This window comes from Lactuca saligna, chromosome 9, assembly GCF_052625555.1.
Source record: "Lactuca saligna cultivar CGN05327 chromosome 9, ASM5262555v1, whole genome shotgun sequence".
NCBI lineage: Eukaryota > Viridiplantae > Streptophyta > Magnoliopsida > Asterales > Asteraceae > Lactuca > Lactuca saligna.
Genome location: NC_136425.1, coordinates 72,201,098 through 72,213,858, shown reverse-complemented (window position 1 = coordinate 72,213,858; position 12,761 = coordinate 72,201,098). Strand labels below are relative to the sequence as shown.

General features: G+C 34.8%; 2 protein-coding genes across 3 annotated transcripts; both read right to left on the bottom strand.

The window, feature by feature from the left end:
- PSRP4 (plastid-specific ribosomal protein 4) lies at nucleotides 1–784 on the bottom strand. The gene is made up of 3 exons (XM_078972412.1): nucleotides 559–784; nucleotides 409–473; nucleotides 1–248 (listed from the first exon to the last, which is right to left on the bottom strand). Exons 1-3 carry the CDS (start codon nucleotides 698–700, stop codon nucleotides 114–116), a joined length of 342 nt encoding a protein of 113 aa, XP_078828538.1. The 5' UTR covers nucleotides 701–784; the 3' UTR covers nucleotides 1–113.
- A 4,465-nt stretch (nucleotides 785–5,249) lies between these two features.
- LOC145014134 (thylakoid lumenal 17.4 kDa protein, chloroplastic-like) lies at nucleotides 5,250–11,060 on the bottom strand. 2 transcript variants are annotated; one of them, XM_078972509.1, is made up of 8 exons: nucleotides 10,839–11,060; nucleotides 10,689–10,753; nucleotides 8,477–8,717; nucleotides 8,342–8,406; nucleotides 8,085–8,177; nucleotides 6,070–6,207; nucleotides 5,731–5,977; nucleotides 5,250–5,656 (listed from the first exon to the last, which is right to left on the bottom strand). In XM_078972509.1, the coding sequence occupies exons 1-8, from the start codon at nucleotides 10,978–10,980 to the stop codon at nucleotides 5,430–5,432; spliced, it is 1,218 nt and encodes a 405-aa protein (XP_078828635.1). In that variant the 5' UTR covers nucleotides 10,981–11,060; the 3' UTR covers nucleotides 5,250–5,429. The 2 variants fall into 2 exon arrangements, with proteins under 2 accessions (XP_078828635.1, XP_078828636.1); XM_078972510.1 differs by lacking the exon at nucleotides 8,477–8,717 and having other exon boundaries at nucleotides 8,090–8,177; nucleotides 10,839–11,059.
- Between the last annotated feature and the right edge of the window lie 1,701 nt (nucleotides 11,061–12,761).

Below are 12,761 nucleotides of genomic sequence, written 5' to 3'. Positions count from 1 at the left end.
TGATTTAAATAGTGTTCAGATAATGGATTTGGAATTGAAAGCATAGGATTGAATTGAAACAGTTTGATCCCAAAATCATGAAACAAGAAAATTAAACAAATGTTTGGGTTAGATTAGTTAGAGAAGATAGACTCATCGATCTCTATCTTAACAACCTCGCCGTCGTCGAAGCGATCTTTCCGTGGTGGAGCTGGTGGCACCGGCACCCTCGGTGGTCCTCTGCCCTTCGTCTTGTTCCGTGGTCTTGCCTGTTTAATCGTATAAATTCTTAAATTTCATGTGATAATTTGAGATGATTTTACTACTATGGATTGCTGCAAATCGGAAAATGTCGAACGTTCTGCTAATTACGCAAGCAATAGACTGAAATTAGAAACCCTAAAATTTGAGAAAAACAGGAAAACTCACATTCCCAAACGAGTGATTGAATCGCTTTCCTTTAGCAGTCTTCTTGTCTCCTCTTCCGCAGTAAACTGAAACTCAAGCAATCGAAAAGAAACTTAGTCAAGCTTAAATTTGCAAAAATGTATACGAGAAAGGAATTTAGAGTTTGCGTACTGAGTGGTTGAACTGAGGAGGTGAGAGAGATGGAGGAATAGGATGAAGCGAGGGGAATGGCAGTTGGAGAACATGAACGAGAGAAAGAGAGAGAAGAAGAAGCAATTGGAAGAGCAGCGATTGAAAGTGCCATGGACGCCATTGGCGAGAGCTGTGTGCTTTCTTGGTCTGTGAGGATAAGTGTAGCTCTTTTGACAACAATGATTTTTTGGTAACAAGATATGACTCAACACGACGTCGTATGACTTTCAATCTTTTTCCATCGGCAAGCATAGGTGTAAAATACAAACTTTCGTTTTAGGATTTTATTCCTTTAGCACTATTTTTCTATACAAAATCCTAATAATTTAGAAATTTTTTTATCAAGTCTTAAATTATTTTTTTTAAATAAAATTTTTAACAAGAAAAAATGATAAAAATAACAATTTACACTAATTACATTACAAAAATAGCTAAAAAAAAAAAATCGAAGTTGCAAAAATAACCATGAATTTCACAGATGGAAATGGGCTTTCCATCTGCAAATGTACAAGCAGTTAAAGCACAGTTGTGTTTTAGCTGCTTGTACATTCGCAGTTTTTTTTTCTTTATATACATTGAAAATGTATGGTAAAATCGCAGATGGAATAGCCCCATCTGCGATTTATTCTGATTCCATCTGTGAATTTGTGAAGAACGACTCGCCGAGCCGCATGCATGCAATTACTATATACTCGATTCTGCTTGAATCCAATGCATTCCATGATGGGTTTTGGTCATAAGACATCCTATGTGCTCATACAAACCCTAATGCTTGGATTTAGGTTTCTCTATTGTACATGCTTTGAATCCAAGACTACAAACCCTAATTCTAGCATACAAGTAATCATATTAACATAAGAATGAGTTTATAATGTTACCTTAATTGTTATGTAGCAATAACAATCCTAAATCTCCTTGTATTGACTTTGGAAGGCTTAGAGTCACAAGTGTCACTCCTCTAATGGCTCACAAACACCATAAGCAAATGGAGAAGGTATAAAGAAAGAGGTAAGAGGTTAGAATTCGTATCTAGGACCTCTTGGGAAGGGATACACGAATTCATGACCCTAGGGGTGTTTATATAGGTGTAGAGATAGGGTTTCAGTCATTATCCTTATCTAGTTGATTATCCATTAAGCAACCAATAAGATAATCCTTGAATCCTTATCATACTCTAATTCTAAGGCTTTCCAACCTTAAATTCGTCCACCATATAAATAAGATAATCCTTACCTTATTTTGTAACTATCACATAATTACAAATCAGCCCCTCTAGTTTAATTAATTACATTTGATCACAAAACTAATTCTTAATTAATTATTAACCAATATTAATTAAACAAATATGATTTCTCCTTTAATATATTATTCTTATAACATATTAATAAATCATATTATCCTCTCTCTCTTTATTCATTTCTCCAATCAAGTTGCTTTGGTGAAGGCAACCCAAAAGGACCATGCACCATCGGGTCAAGTACATACCAAAATAGTTATGGACTTAGACACTAATCCAACATTCCATTCATAGATCTGGGTTCTTAGGGTAGGTTTTATACGTAAAGTTTCCAACTTTACGTGTATTCATGCACCAAAAGGGAAATAAGAGGCTTAACAAGGACTATAAGAGTAGATCTAGGACTTTATACACAAGTTAGGCTCATAAAGGCAATAGATCTGAGCTCCTTGAGCTCAATCATGCCTAGATCTGAAGTACCTTAACATTATAAGCTTCATTACTCAAAGATCAAGACTAAAAGAGGCCTTAAAATGACTATCTGAAGCTCTTAAGGAGATAATAATGAAGGAACAGAGAGGGTTTCGAGTCTAATACCTCTAGAAGCTCTGAAATGGCACAAGATTATGGATCTTCTTCCTTTCCTCTTGAACTACCTTTCTCTTTTCTCCAAAACTTCAAGGAAATGCACCAAAAGTACTCAAAATACAAGAAGAATGGTTAGGGATTCGTGAGGGAGTGTTCTGGACGCAATGGGGCCGTTATGGGGCACAAAAAGATGTTTAAATAGGGTGCAAACCTTTGGAATTAGGGTTTCATCCAGACAGGCGGACTCGCCGAGTCCAGGATATGGACTCGCCGAGTCACCAACTTAAACGTGCTCAATATCTCGTCTCTACTCGGCGAGTCGGGCCTACAACTCGCCGAGTTCCAGCTAAAGATGCAAAAATACTTAGATTAAAATACATACCAGGAACCAGGTGCTACACATACACACCCTTTGACTTATAAAAATCTTTACAATTTAAGTCCCACAATTACACTTTAACCCCTAGAGACTCCAATCTTGTCATGTAGCTTTCCCGAAATCAACACCCCACTAATTATTATTTGATTTTTGGGCTATAATAACATATAATAATAATAATACAAATTGCTTCTCGAGTTCAAGTTTCATTATTTAATTATCTTATTTTAAACGGGATGTTACATAAATGCACCCTAGAGTCATGAAGTTTCCAACTTTATGACTTTACACGTCCAAAAGTTCTTAATATAAGGTCTTAATCCATTAAAACCCATTTCCCAAATGCATTGGACACTTCTAGCCATTGGGACCTCATTTTTATGACTAAGGACCCCTCCAAGGATCTAAAAGGATGGCTCAAAACATCCAGGGCATGTCATGCTCAAGATGGAACATTTAGAACCAAAAGGAAACATAAAAAGACCCAAACATAAGATCTATCAAACAAACCATAAAGGTATGAGCTTTATACCTTTAGATTGTGGAGAAGAGAGCCAAACTTCTAGATCCAATCCTTGCTTCAAGCTTCCAAGCTTCTTCATGCACTTCTCCTTCCTCTAAAACACCAATAACACACTTTAGGGCTCTCAATCTCACTCTAGGAGGCTAGGGTTTTGCAAGAACAACTCTAAGACTTTGGAGGCTGAAAAGGTGGGGATAAATGAGCCATAAGGATGCTTAAATACGCTACAAACCCTAAAACTTAGGGTTTCCTTCATACACGAGTACACCCGGCTTACAAGGGCGCACCCTAGTACGCTCAGCATACCCACATGGACCCTTAGCATACTCTTCTTGGACCCAAAATTAAAAATTTTCCACTAGGGCTTCCCATGACTACTTCTATCCAATCCAAGACCAAAGTAACATATATTAAAAACCAAAAGATGAATTTAGAAATACTTGAATTCTCGGAATGTTACGGGCGTTCTATATATCTACGAAAATTGTATTGACGTCTCCTTCATATCTATGATGATTATTTTGGCTCAAGAGTAATATATTTTATTTTGTATTTTATAATAATTACAATCTACGGTTATAGTAAAAATGGGGTGTTACATGAGGTTTTTTTTTTTGGGTGGTGGGGGGTGGAGGGGGGGGGGGGGGGGGGGGGGGAGGGAGGGAGGGTCTCTTTGTTAAAGTTGGCTTTATTGGTAAATGTTTGATGTAGAAACTCGGGTTAGTTGATATGAATATTCATGTTAGCAGTGGAAAGTGATTAACTAAAAACATTTTATTTCATGACCATGGTTCATTACATAACAAACATCTCGGTGAGCGATCCCTTTATATATTAGAGATTGGTTTCCGTTTTATTTATGTAGGTCTGAACATTATTTGAAGCAAAATAAATCAGAACGAAAAACTCACTTTGTGATGAACTTAAATCGTGGGAGTGCATTATCCCCCACAACAAACTCAAGTCACTGTTGACTTCAATTGACCTATAGGCAGCTTATGTATTTAATCCAATACCCTTGAGCTTTTCGGTTATCCATATGTAGGAATGCATCGACTTTGATGTTCACCCTAAAACCAGGAATAATGAATGATTGGTTATTAATAAAAAAAGATTTCACTGCAATGAACTACAACGCAAGAAACAATAACATACTTTCTAAATTTATCTTATTATAGCTTTGTACTTTCATTTTTTTACAACATTATAATTTCAAAAAAAATCACTAGATTATAGGAATAGGTAATATGTGATCCTATTGCTACAATCATTGATTTTTCGTAGTACAATGCTCTAATAAGAAATAACACAAAAGTATATTACTCTAATTAGAAAAGGAAAAAAAATACAATATTATAATAGCAATGTACTTTCTAAACTTATGTTATGAAACCATTCTACATTCATCCCTTTGAAAATACAATGTTACATAGTGGCAATGTACTTTCTAAAATATTCTTATAATAGCATTGTACACTCATCCCTTTTCATTACACCATTGTTAAGAAAATAATTTGGAAGTACAATGTTGTAATAAGAAAATTTAAAAACATAATACCATAATAGGAAAGAGAAAAAAAAAGACAATTAATCCTTACATTCAACCCATTATATTTTCATCATGTAATTATAAAGTACAATCCAATTCCACCCTATTTGAAAGTATAATGATATAATCATACCAAGTGTTGTCTGCTTTGAGAAACATGTTGGTTACTATTGACAAATCCTTGAGAGTATACAACATAAATGACACCCTTCTAGAATTAACCAACACTTGTCGCAATTTTACTTTACTAGTATCCCTTTTTCTTGACTTTCATCATTTGACTTTCGTCCATGTCAATGAATTCACGTAAATACTAACAAATAATAATGAAAACAAAAGAAATTTGGATTATAAAAACTACCATAAGCAAGTCAAACAACAAACAATGCACATGTCAACCATCAAATCAAAGAGCTTTATACTTGTGTTTTTAGATTATGTGCATACAAAGCAAGCAAAACACTATATAATGATTTACATTTGGAGCAAATTAAGGCAAAGTAATCCCAAACAACAAAACTGTTTACACAAAATACAAGAAGATTCCAGAACACAAAGAGACATCATCACTCTTCTAATTCCTACATCCCAATTCAAGTCTTGAATCCTCATTGATAGTTTTATTTACACACAGCTTTTGAAGATCAATATACCCAATAATCGTGTCTTCAAACACAACATCTTGCAATTGAGCACCTTCAAATGTCGAACCAGATAACACAGTGTTCTTAAACGAAGCCCCTTGAAGATTAGCCTTCCCAAAATTAACCCTATCAAGAACCGCATTCGTAAAATCCGTACCTACATTTTTACAAAACAAAAATTTAATGTATTATCAAGAAAAGCAATCAATCGAATAAAACAAAAGGTGTTACCTTTAAAGCTAGCACCAACAGCATAAGCTTTAGACATGATAACTTCAGTCATATCTGCTCCATCAAATTTAGCATCAGACATAAGTGCAGCTGCAAGAGATTTTCCTTTTAGATTTGTTTTATCATTTGTGTAGTCACAAAACCGAAGATCAATCGCCTTGTCATATACACCATTTGCTTGACCTATTGTGTTTCCAACAAATGCTCGCTCACATCTTTCAGGATCTGTTGACAATGGAGGTAATCTCTGCAAATCAAGCATCCAGATATAAATCAAAATTTGATACTGTTTGTATTCAGTGTAATGTTTATGTAGGGGAAGGTAGAAATTAGACTAACCTGATTAGCAGCGATTACAGGAGAGGTGGTAGTGAGAGCCAAGACAGCAAGGACGCCACAAGCTATGTTCCTTAGTTTCTTGAAATGAGATGAATTTTCTTTAGATGTGGAGATAGAATCATTTGGATTAGCTGATACCTGAATTGAAATGGAAATACCATATTAGAGATCAATTTGTTCCAAACATATTAATATGTAATATGACGCAAATTGTTAGTGGCATATCATTATTCATTGTAAACATTAATTTAATCAAACTAATATGTTCGATTTCTTTTTCAAAACAGGTGCAATGGAGAAACACTTAATTGGAACACTGGAAGCGAGCAAACTTGATTCGGAATTGTAATATGTATAGGTATCAATCTGGAAAAAGTCTTAATTACACGAGAGGATAAAGGGAAATCATATATGCACTTAATTCAGGCTACAATATTCAAAAAATTTCATATTCTTACTGGAGCAGTTAACGCGGATCGATGTATAAAGGTGAAAACGAACGGGGAGACGGTTGTGTTAGTGTTGTGTCATGCGTCTCTCCCCCTCTTTCCATCAACTCTCTCGCAGTTTCTCATACCCGTCTTTGAGTATAGAGCGATCGTGCAGACACGGTAACCAGTTGTAGTGGTTGAGAACGGTGGTGGCGGCGATGGCGTTCGTGAGAAGTCGGAGGTGGAACGGGTTTTGGGAGAATAAAATCGATCGCTTGTGCATATGCGTAGATTTGAAACAATCGGCTAATGTAATCCAGGGAGAGAAGGCGGTGGAAACCAGACGTAAAAGCCTAATTGGAAGGCAGGGACTAAAATTGGCAACCTCAATAAACAACTATGGCCAAAATCTAAAAAGCACAAAGTATACTGTCCTAAGTTACATGTCTATTAATATATTTATATAATATATAATTCCACCCTTGAGAATGTATGCATATGATGTAGGAAGACGATTTAAGAAGATTTGATTGAAGTATATAATAAAACATATAAAATTCATAAATTTACAAAGTATGATGATAGCTTTGTATAATATATTGATATTACTGTGTAATAATGATATTTTCTGGAAAAATATATATAAAAAAAAACACTAGGTTATTATGACATTTTAGCTAGTGTTAGAGGGCCAAGGTATAAAAGGAATTATAATTACCATTTAATTATTTTATGTTGAGCATAAAATTATTTTATGTCGAGTAGGGCTGCCTGTTGGGATGCAAACCCAATCTCACATCGGTAAAAAAAGAAAATATATGCTAGCATATAAGGCAATGGGTAACCCCTTCAATGACCAATTGGTTTTAGAAAATGAAACCTCATTGTTCTTCTTCTATGTTGAGCATGGTTGAGCTATTAGCCATTTTAACAAATGGTATCATAGCTAGTGTTAGCATATCACCAATTTATTTTAGAAAATGAAACCTTATTGTTCTTCTATGTTAAGCATGGTTGGGCTAGTAACGATCCTAACACTGCTGACCAATACCTGCAGCATACGTTTGCCAAGTCCACGTCACCACTACCAAACCCTTTACAGATTTACTCCCTCTAGCCTTATGGGCTTTGGTGTATTGATAGGGGATCTTATTTTCATGTTAGGTGTTTCCTTGTAAGAGTCTCCTGCTGGCAAAAGAAAATATTACTTCTGATATTTTCATAAAATATAAAAGTAGTAAAACTTAAATCAAATCACTCTTATAAACTCCACTTTCACTATCAGTTTAACAATATCATATCATATATTATATATAAAATATATAAGTTTAATAATATTATATGTAATAAAATAACTGAATATAAAGTATAAATAAACATTAACCATAATAATTATGGACGATCTTTAAGAGTGTTCAGATGATGTAACCGAAGAGAAATTTGATGATTCTCATTGGATTTGGAACTGAAAGCATAGGATTTAATCGAATAGTTTGATCCCAAAATCATGAAACAAGAAAATTAGACAAATATTTGATTAGATTAGTTAGAGAAGATAGACTCATCGATCTCTATCTTAACAACCTCACCGTCGTCGAAGCGGTCTTTCCGTGGTGAAGCTGGTGGCACCGGCATCTTCGGTGGTCCTCGGCCATTGGTGTTGTTCCGTGGCCTTGCCTGTTGAATCATATAAATTCTTAAATTTCATGTAATAATTTGAGCATGATTTTACTACTATGGATTGCTGAAAATAGGAAACTGTTGAACGCTCTGCTAATTACGCAAGTAATTAATAGACTGAAATTCGAAACCCTAAAATTGAGAAAAACAGGAAAACTCACATTCCCAAATGAGTGATTGAATCGCTTGCCTTTAGCAGTCTTCTTGTCTCCTCTTCCGCAATAAACTGAAACGAAACTCAGTCAAGCTTAAAATTGCATAAGTTAAAACAAGAAAGGAATTTAGAGTTTACGTACTGAGTGGTTGAATTGAGGAGGTGAGAGAGATGGAGGAAGAGGGTGAAGCGAGGGGAATGGCAGTTGGGGAACATGAACAAGAGCAAGAGAGAGAAGAAGAAGCAATTGAAAGTGCCATTGACGCCATTGGCGAGTGCTGTGTGCTTTGTTGGGAGGATAAGGGTAGCTCTTTTGAGAACGTTGATTTTTTTGGTAACAAGATATGACCAATACCACGTCGTATAACTTTAGTTCCATTTTCCTACAAATTTTTATGATTATGAATAGGTATTGTTATTACTAGTAAAAATATAAGGTATCTTTTACAAGATCCATGCATATCACTATTATAATTAAAAATAAACATTCATTATTATATTATTATATGTAAAATGAAAATATAAGTATCTTGTTATTATAAAGCTGAAGGAATTAAACATATTGTCTATAACGATATGTGGAATCTATTAATTCTTTTTCTTAATCTTTCTCACTTGATTTTGATATTTATCAATGATCTAATGAATATGAATATAAATATGAACAAAACATAAAAGTTTATTTGATTTATCTAATGATAAACCAAGTCATCCACATTATTATGTTCCACCAAAATATCATTGTTTTTAGTTAATCATTTTTGGTAGGAATTTCTGTTCGGAAAACGATTCTGGGTATATGATTTTTTTCGCTAACTAGTTAAGGGAGGTGTTTGGATAGGAAAAAAAAGAGGGTGTTTATTGCTTATTGTTTATTCACACCACAATAAACTACATTTAAGTGTTTGGATAAAATCCTTAAAAATCAGGTTACTGTGTTAAAAATAGGCTAAATAAGCTAATTTTAATAAGCATATCTCTCCTTGTTTATTGTTTATTGCTTATTCCTACCACAAATAAGCTAATAAGCTAATCCAAACACCCCTAAGTATACGATAAACTAAATTAGTTTTAGAAATTATTAAATCAAGAGTATGGGCATGTTTGGTTGTGAAACCCACATGATTGGATTCCTTAAGAAGCCTTCATGATATTCCATTCTTTTTATACCAAAGTGTACTCATAAATCCATTAAAAGGTAAACACATTTATTTTTAAAATAATTTTTTTTTACATGATTGAATTTCATTCTATTTCCTAATATCATAACACATGAATTATTGCAATTCATACATATTAGATTGAAGTTCATTTATTTCCTAAAAACTTATAGAGGCATCCTTGAAAGTTCAAATCAATTCACTTTTCTCTGGTTTATGCATGTTTTTTAGCAATCGCGAGTGTTGAAGTAGAGATTAAATCCATCCAAGAAAAGGATAATGCAATGCAAATTTGATTGATCAAAGTTTAGTATCACGGGAACAAGTTTTGTGAAGAGTGTGAGCTTGATATCGAAGGATATCGCCCAAGTTAATTTTGACTCTTATAGTTCCATATCAAGTGATCTAAGTTAATTTCATGAAATCTGTGAAGTGTAGTTATAGCATTTTGTTACTTACGTGTTATTAAGAAATATAATAACTTGAATGTTAAGAATTAGTAAGAGTTTCATGTAAAATAAAGTAAGAACTCTTATATGTAGAAAAAAGAAAACTTTGGTTTGACTCTTGAATTAGAGAGTTAATTGAAAGCAACTCCTTCATGAGGCACACGACAAGACTTCGGGTTTTCCTTGTTTAGGGTTAAGTATTTGCGTGTGAGGACTCAAAGCACCCACGCACCCCAATTTGAAGCTTTTCGGGCCCCACCGGGTTTATCAACAGAAGTTCAGATTATACAGAAGCCGATGTGGGAACGATGACAAAAAAATTTTGTGGAAGATAGTATGATTTAAATAGTGTTCAGATAATGAATTTGGAATTGAAAGCATAGGATTTAATTGAAAGCGTTTGATCCCAAAATCATGAAACAAGAAGCTTAAACAAATGTTTGGATTAGATTAGTTAGAGAAGATAGACTCGTCGATCTCTATCTTAACAACCTCACCGTCGTCGAAGCGGTCTTTCCGTGGTGGAGCTGGTGGCACCGGCACCCTCGGTGGTCCTCTGCCCTTCGTCTTGTTCCGTGGTCTTGCCTTTTTAATCGTATAAATTCTTAAATTTCATGTGATAATTTGAGATGATTTTACTACTATGGATTGCTGCAAATCGGAAAATGTCGAAAGTTCTGCTAATTACGCAAGTAATAGACTGAAATTAGAAACCCTAAAATTTGAGAAAAACAGGAAAACTCACATTCCCAAACGAGTGATTGAATCGCTTTCCTTTAGCAGTCTTCTTGTCTCCTCTTCCGCAGTAAACTGAAATTCAAGCAATCGAAAAGAAACTTAGTCAAGCTTAAATTTGCAAAAATGTATACGAGAAAGGAATGTAGAGTTTGCGTACTGAGTGGTTGAACTGAGGAGGTGAGAGAGATGGAGGAAGAGGATGAAGCGAGGGGAATGGCAGTTGGAGAACATGAACGAGAGAAAGAGAGAGAAGAAGAAGCAATTGGAAGAGCAGCGATTGAAAGTGCCATGGACGCCATTGGCAAGAGCTGTGTGCTTTCTTGGTCTGTGAGGATAAGTGTAGCTCTTTTGACAACAATGATTTTTTGGTAACAAGATATGACTCAACACGACGTCGTATGACTTTCAATCTTTATCCATCGGCAAGCATAGGTGTAAAATACAAACTTTCGTTTTAGGATTTTATTCCTTTAGCACTATTTTTCTATACAAAATCCTAATAATTTAGAAATTTTTTTATCAAGTCTTAAATTATTTTTTTTAAATAAATTTTTTAACAAGAAAAAATGACAAAAATAGCAATTTACACTAATTACATTACAAAAATAGTCAAAAAAAAAAAAAATCGAAGTTGCAAAAATAACCATGAATTTCGCAGATGGAAATGGGCTTTCCATCTGCAAATGTACAAGCAGTTAAAGCACAGTTGTGCTTTAGCTGCTTGTACATTCACAGGGTTTTTTTTTCTCTATATATATTGAAAATGTAGGGTAAAATCGCAGATGGAATAGCCCCATCTGCGATTTACTCTGATTCCCATCTGTGAATTTGTGAAGAACGACTCGCCGAGTCGCATGCATGCAATTATTATATACTCGATTCTACTTGAATCCAATGCATTCCATTCATAGATCTGGGTTCTTAGGGTAGGTTTTATACGTAAAGTTTCCAACTTTACGTGTATTCATGCACCAAAAGGGAAATAAGAGGCTTAACAAGGACTAGAAGAGTAGATTTAGGACTTTATACACAAGTTAGGCTCATAAAGGCAATAGATCCGAGCTCCTTGAGCTCAATCATGCCTAGATCTGAAGTACCTTAACATTATAAGCTCATTACTCAAAGATCAAGACTAAAAGAGGCCTTAAAATGACTATCTGAAGCTCTTAAGGAGATAATAATGAAGCAACAGAGAGGGTTTCGAGTCTAATACCTCTAGAAGCTCTGAAATGGCACAAGATTATGGATCTTCTTCCTTTCCTCTTGATCTACCTTTCTCTTTTCTCCAAAACTTCAAGGAAATGCACCAAAAGCGCTCAAATTACAAGAAGAATGGTTAGGGATTCGTGAGGGAGTGTTGTGGATGCAATGGGGCCGTTATGGGGCACAAAAAGATGTTTAAATAGGGTGCAAACCTTTGAAATTAGGGTTTCATCCAGACAGGCGGACTCGCCGAGTCCAGGATATGGACTCGCCGAGTCGCCAACTTAAACGTGCTCAATATCTCGTCTCTACTCGGCGAGTCGGGCCTACAACTCGCCGAGTTCCAGCTAAAGATGCAAAAATACTTAGAAAAAAATACATACCAGGAACCAGGTGCTACACATACACACTCTTTGACTTATAAAAATCTTTACAATTTAAGTCCCACAATTACACTTTAACCCCTAGAGACTCCAATCTTGTCATGTAGCTTTCCCGAAATCAACACCCCACTAATTATTATTTGATTTTTGGGCTATAATAACATATAATAATAATAATACAAATTGCTTCTCGAGTTCAAGTTTCATTATTTAATTATCTTATTTTAAATGAGATGTTACATAAATGCACCCTAGAGTCATGATGTTTCCAACTTTATGACTTTACACGTCCAAAAGTTCTTAATATAAGGTCTTAATCCATTAAAACCCATTTTCCAAATGCATTGGACACTTCTAGCCATTGGGACCTCATTTTTATGACTAAGGACCCCTCTAAGGGTCTGAAAGGATGGCTCAAAACATCCAGGGCATGTCATGCTCAAGATGGAACATTTAGAACCAAAAGGAAACATAAAAAGACCCAAACATAAGAT

Bases quoted from the DNA above. Each gene is read 5' to 3' on its own strand.
- PSRP4 (XM_078972412.1), bottom strand. From the start codon at position 700: ATGGCGTCCATGGCACTTTCAATCGCTGCTCTTCCAATTGCTTCTTCT. The intron at 474-558 runs GTACGCAAACTC...CTTGAGTTTCAG, and splicing joins CTCCTCAGTTCAACCACTCA to TTTACTGCGGAAGAGGAGAC. The intron at 249-408 runs GTGAGTTTTCCT...ACGATTAAACAG, and splicing joins TCAATCACTCGTTTGGGAAT to GCAAGACCACGGAACAAGAC.
- LOC145014134 (XM_078972509.1), bottom strand. From the start codon at position 10,980: ATGGCGTCCATGGCACTTTCAATCGCTGCTCTTCCAATTGCTTCTTCT. The intron at 8,407-8,476 runs GTACGTAAACTC...GTTTCGTTTCAG, and splicing joins CTCCTCAATTCAACCACTCA to TTTATTGCGGAAGAGGAGAC. The intron at 5,657-5,730 runs GTAACACCTTTT...GTAAAAATGTAG, and splicing joins TGTTGGTGCTAGCTTTAAAG to GTACGGATTTTACGAATGCG.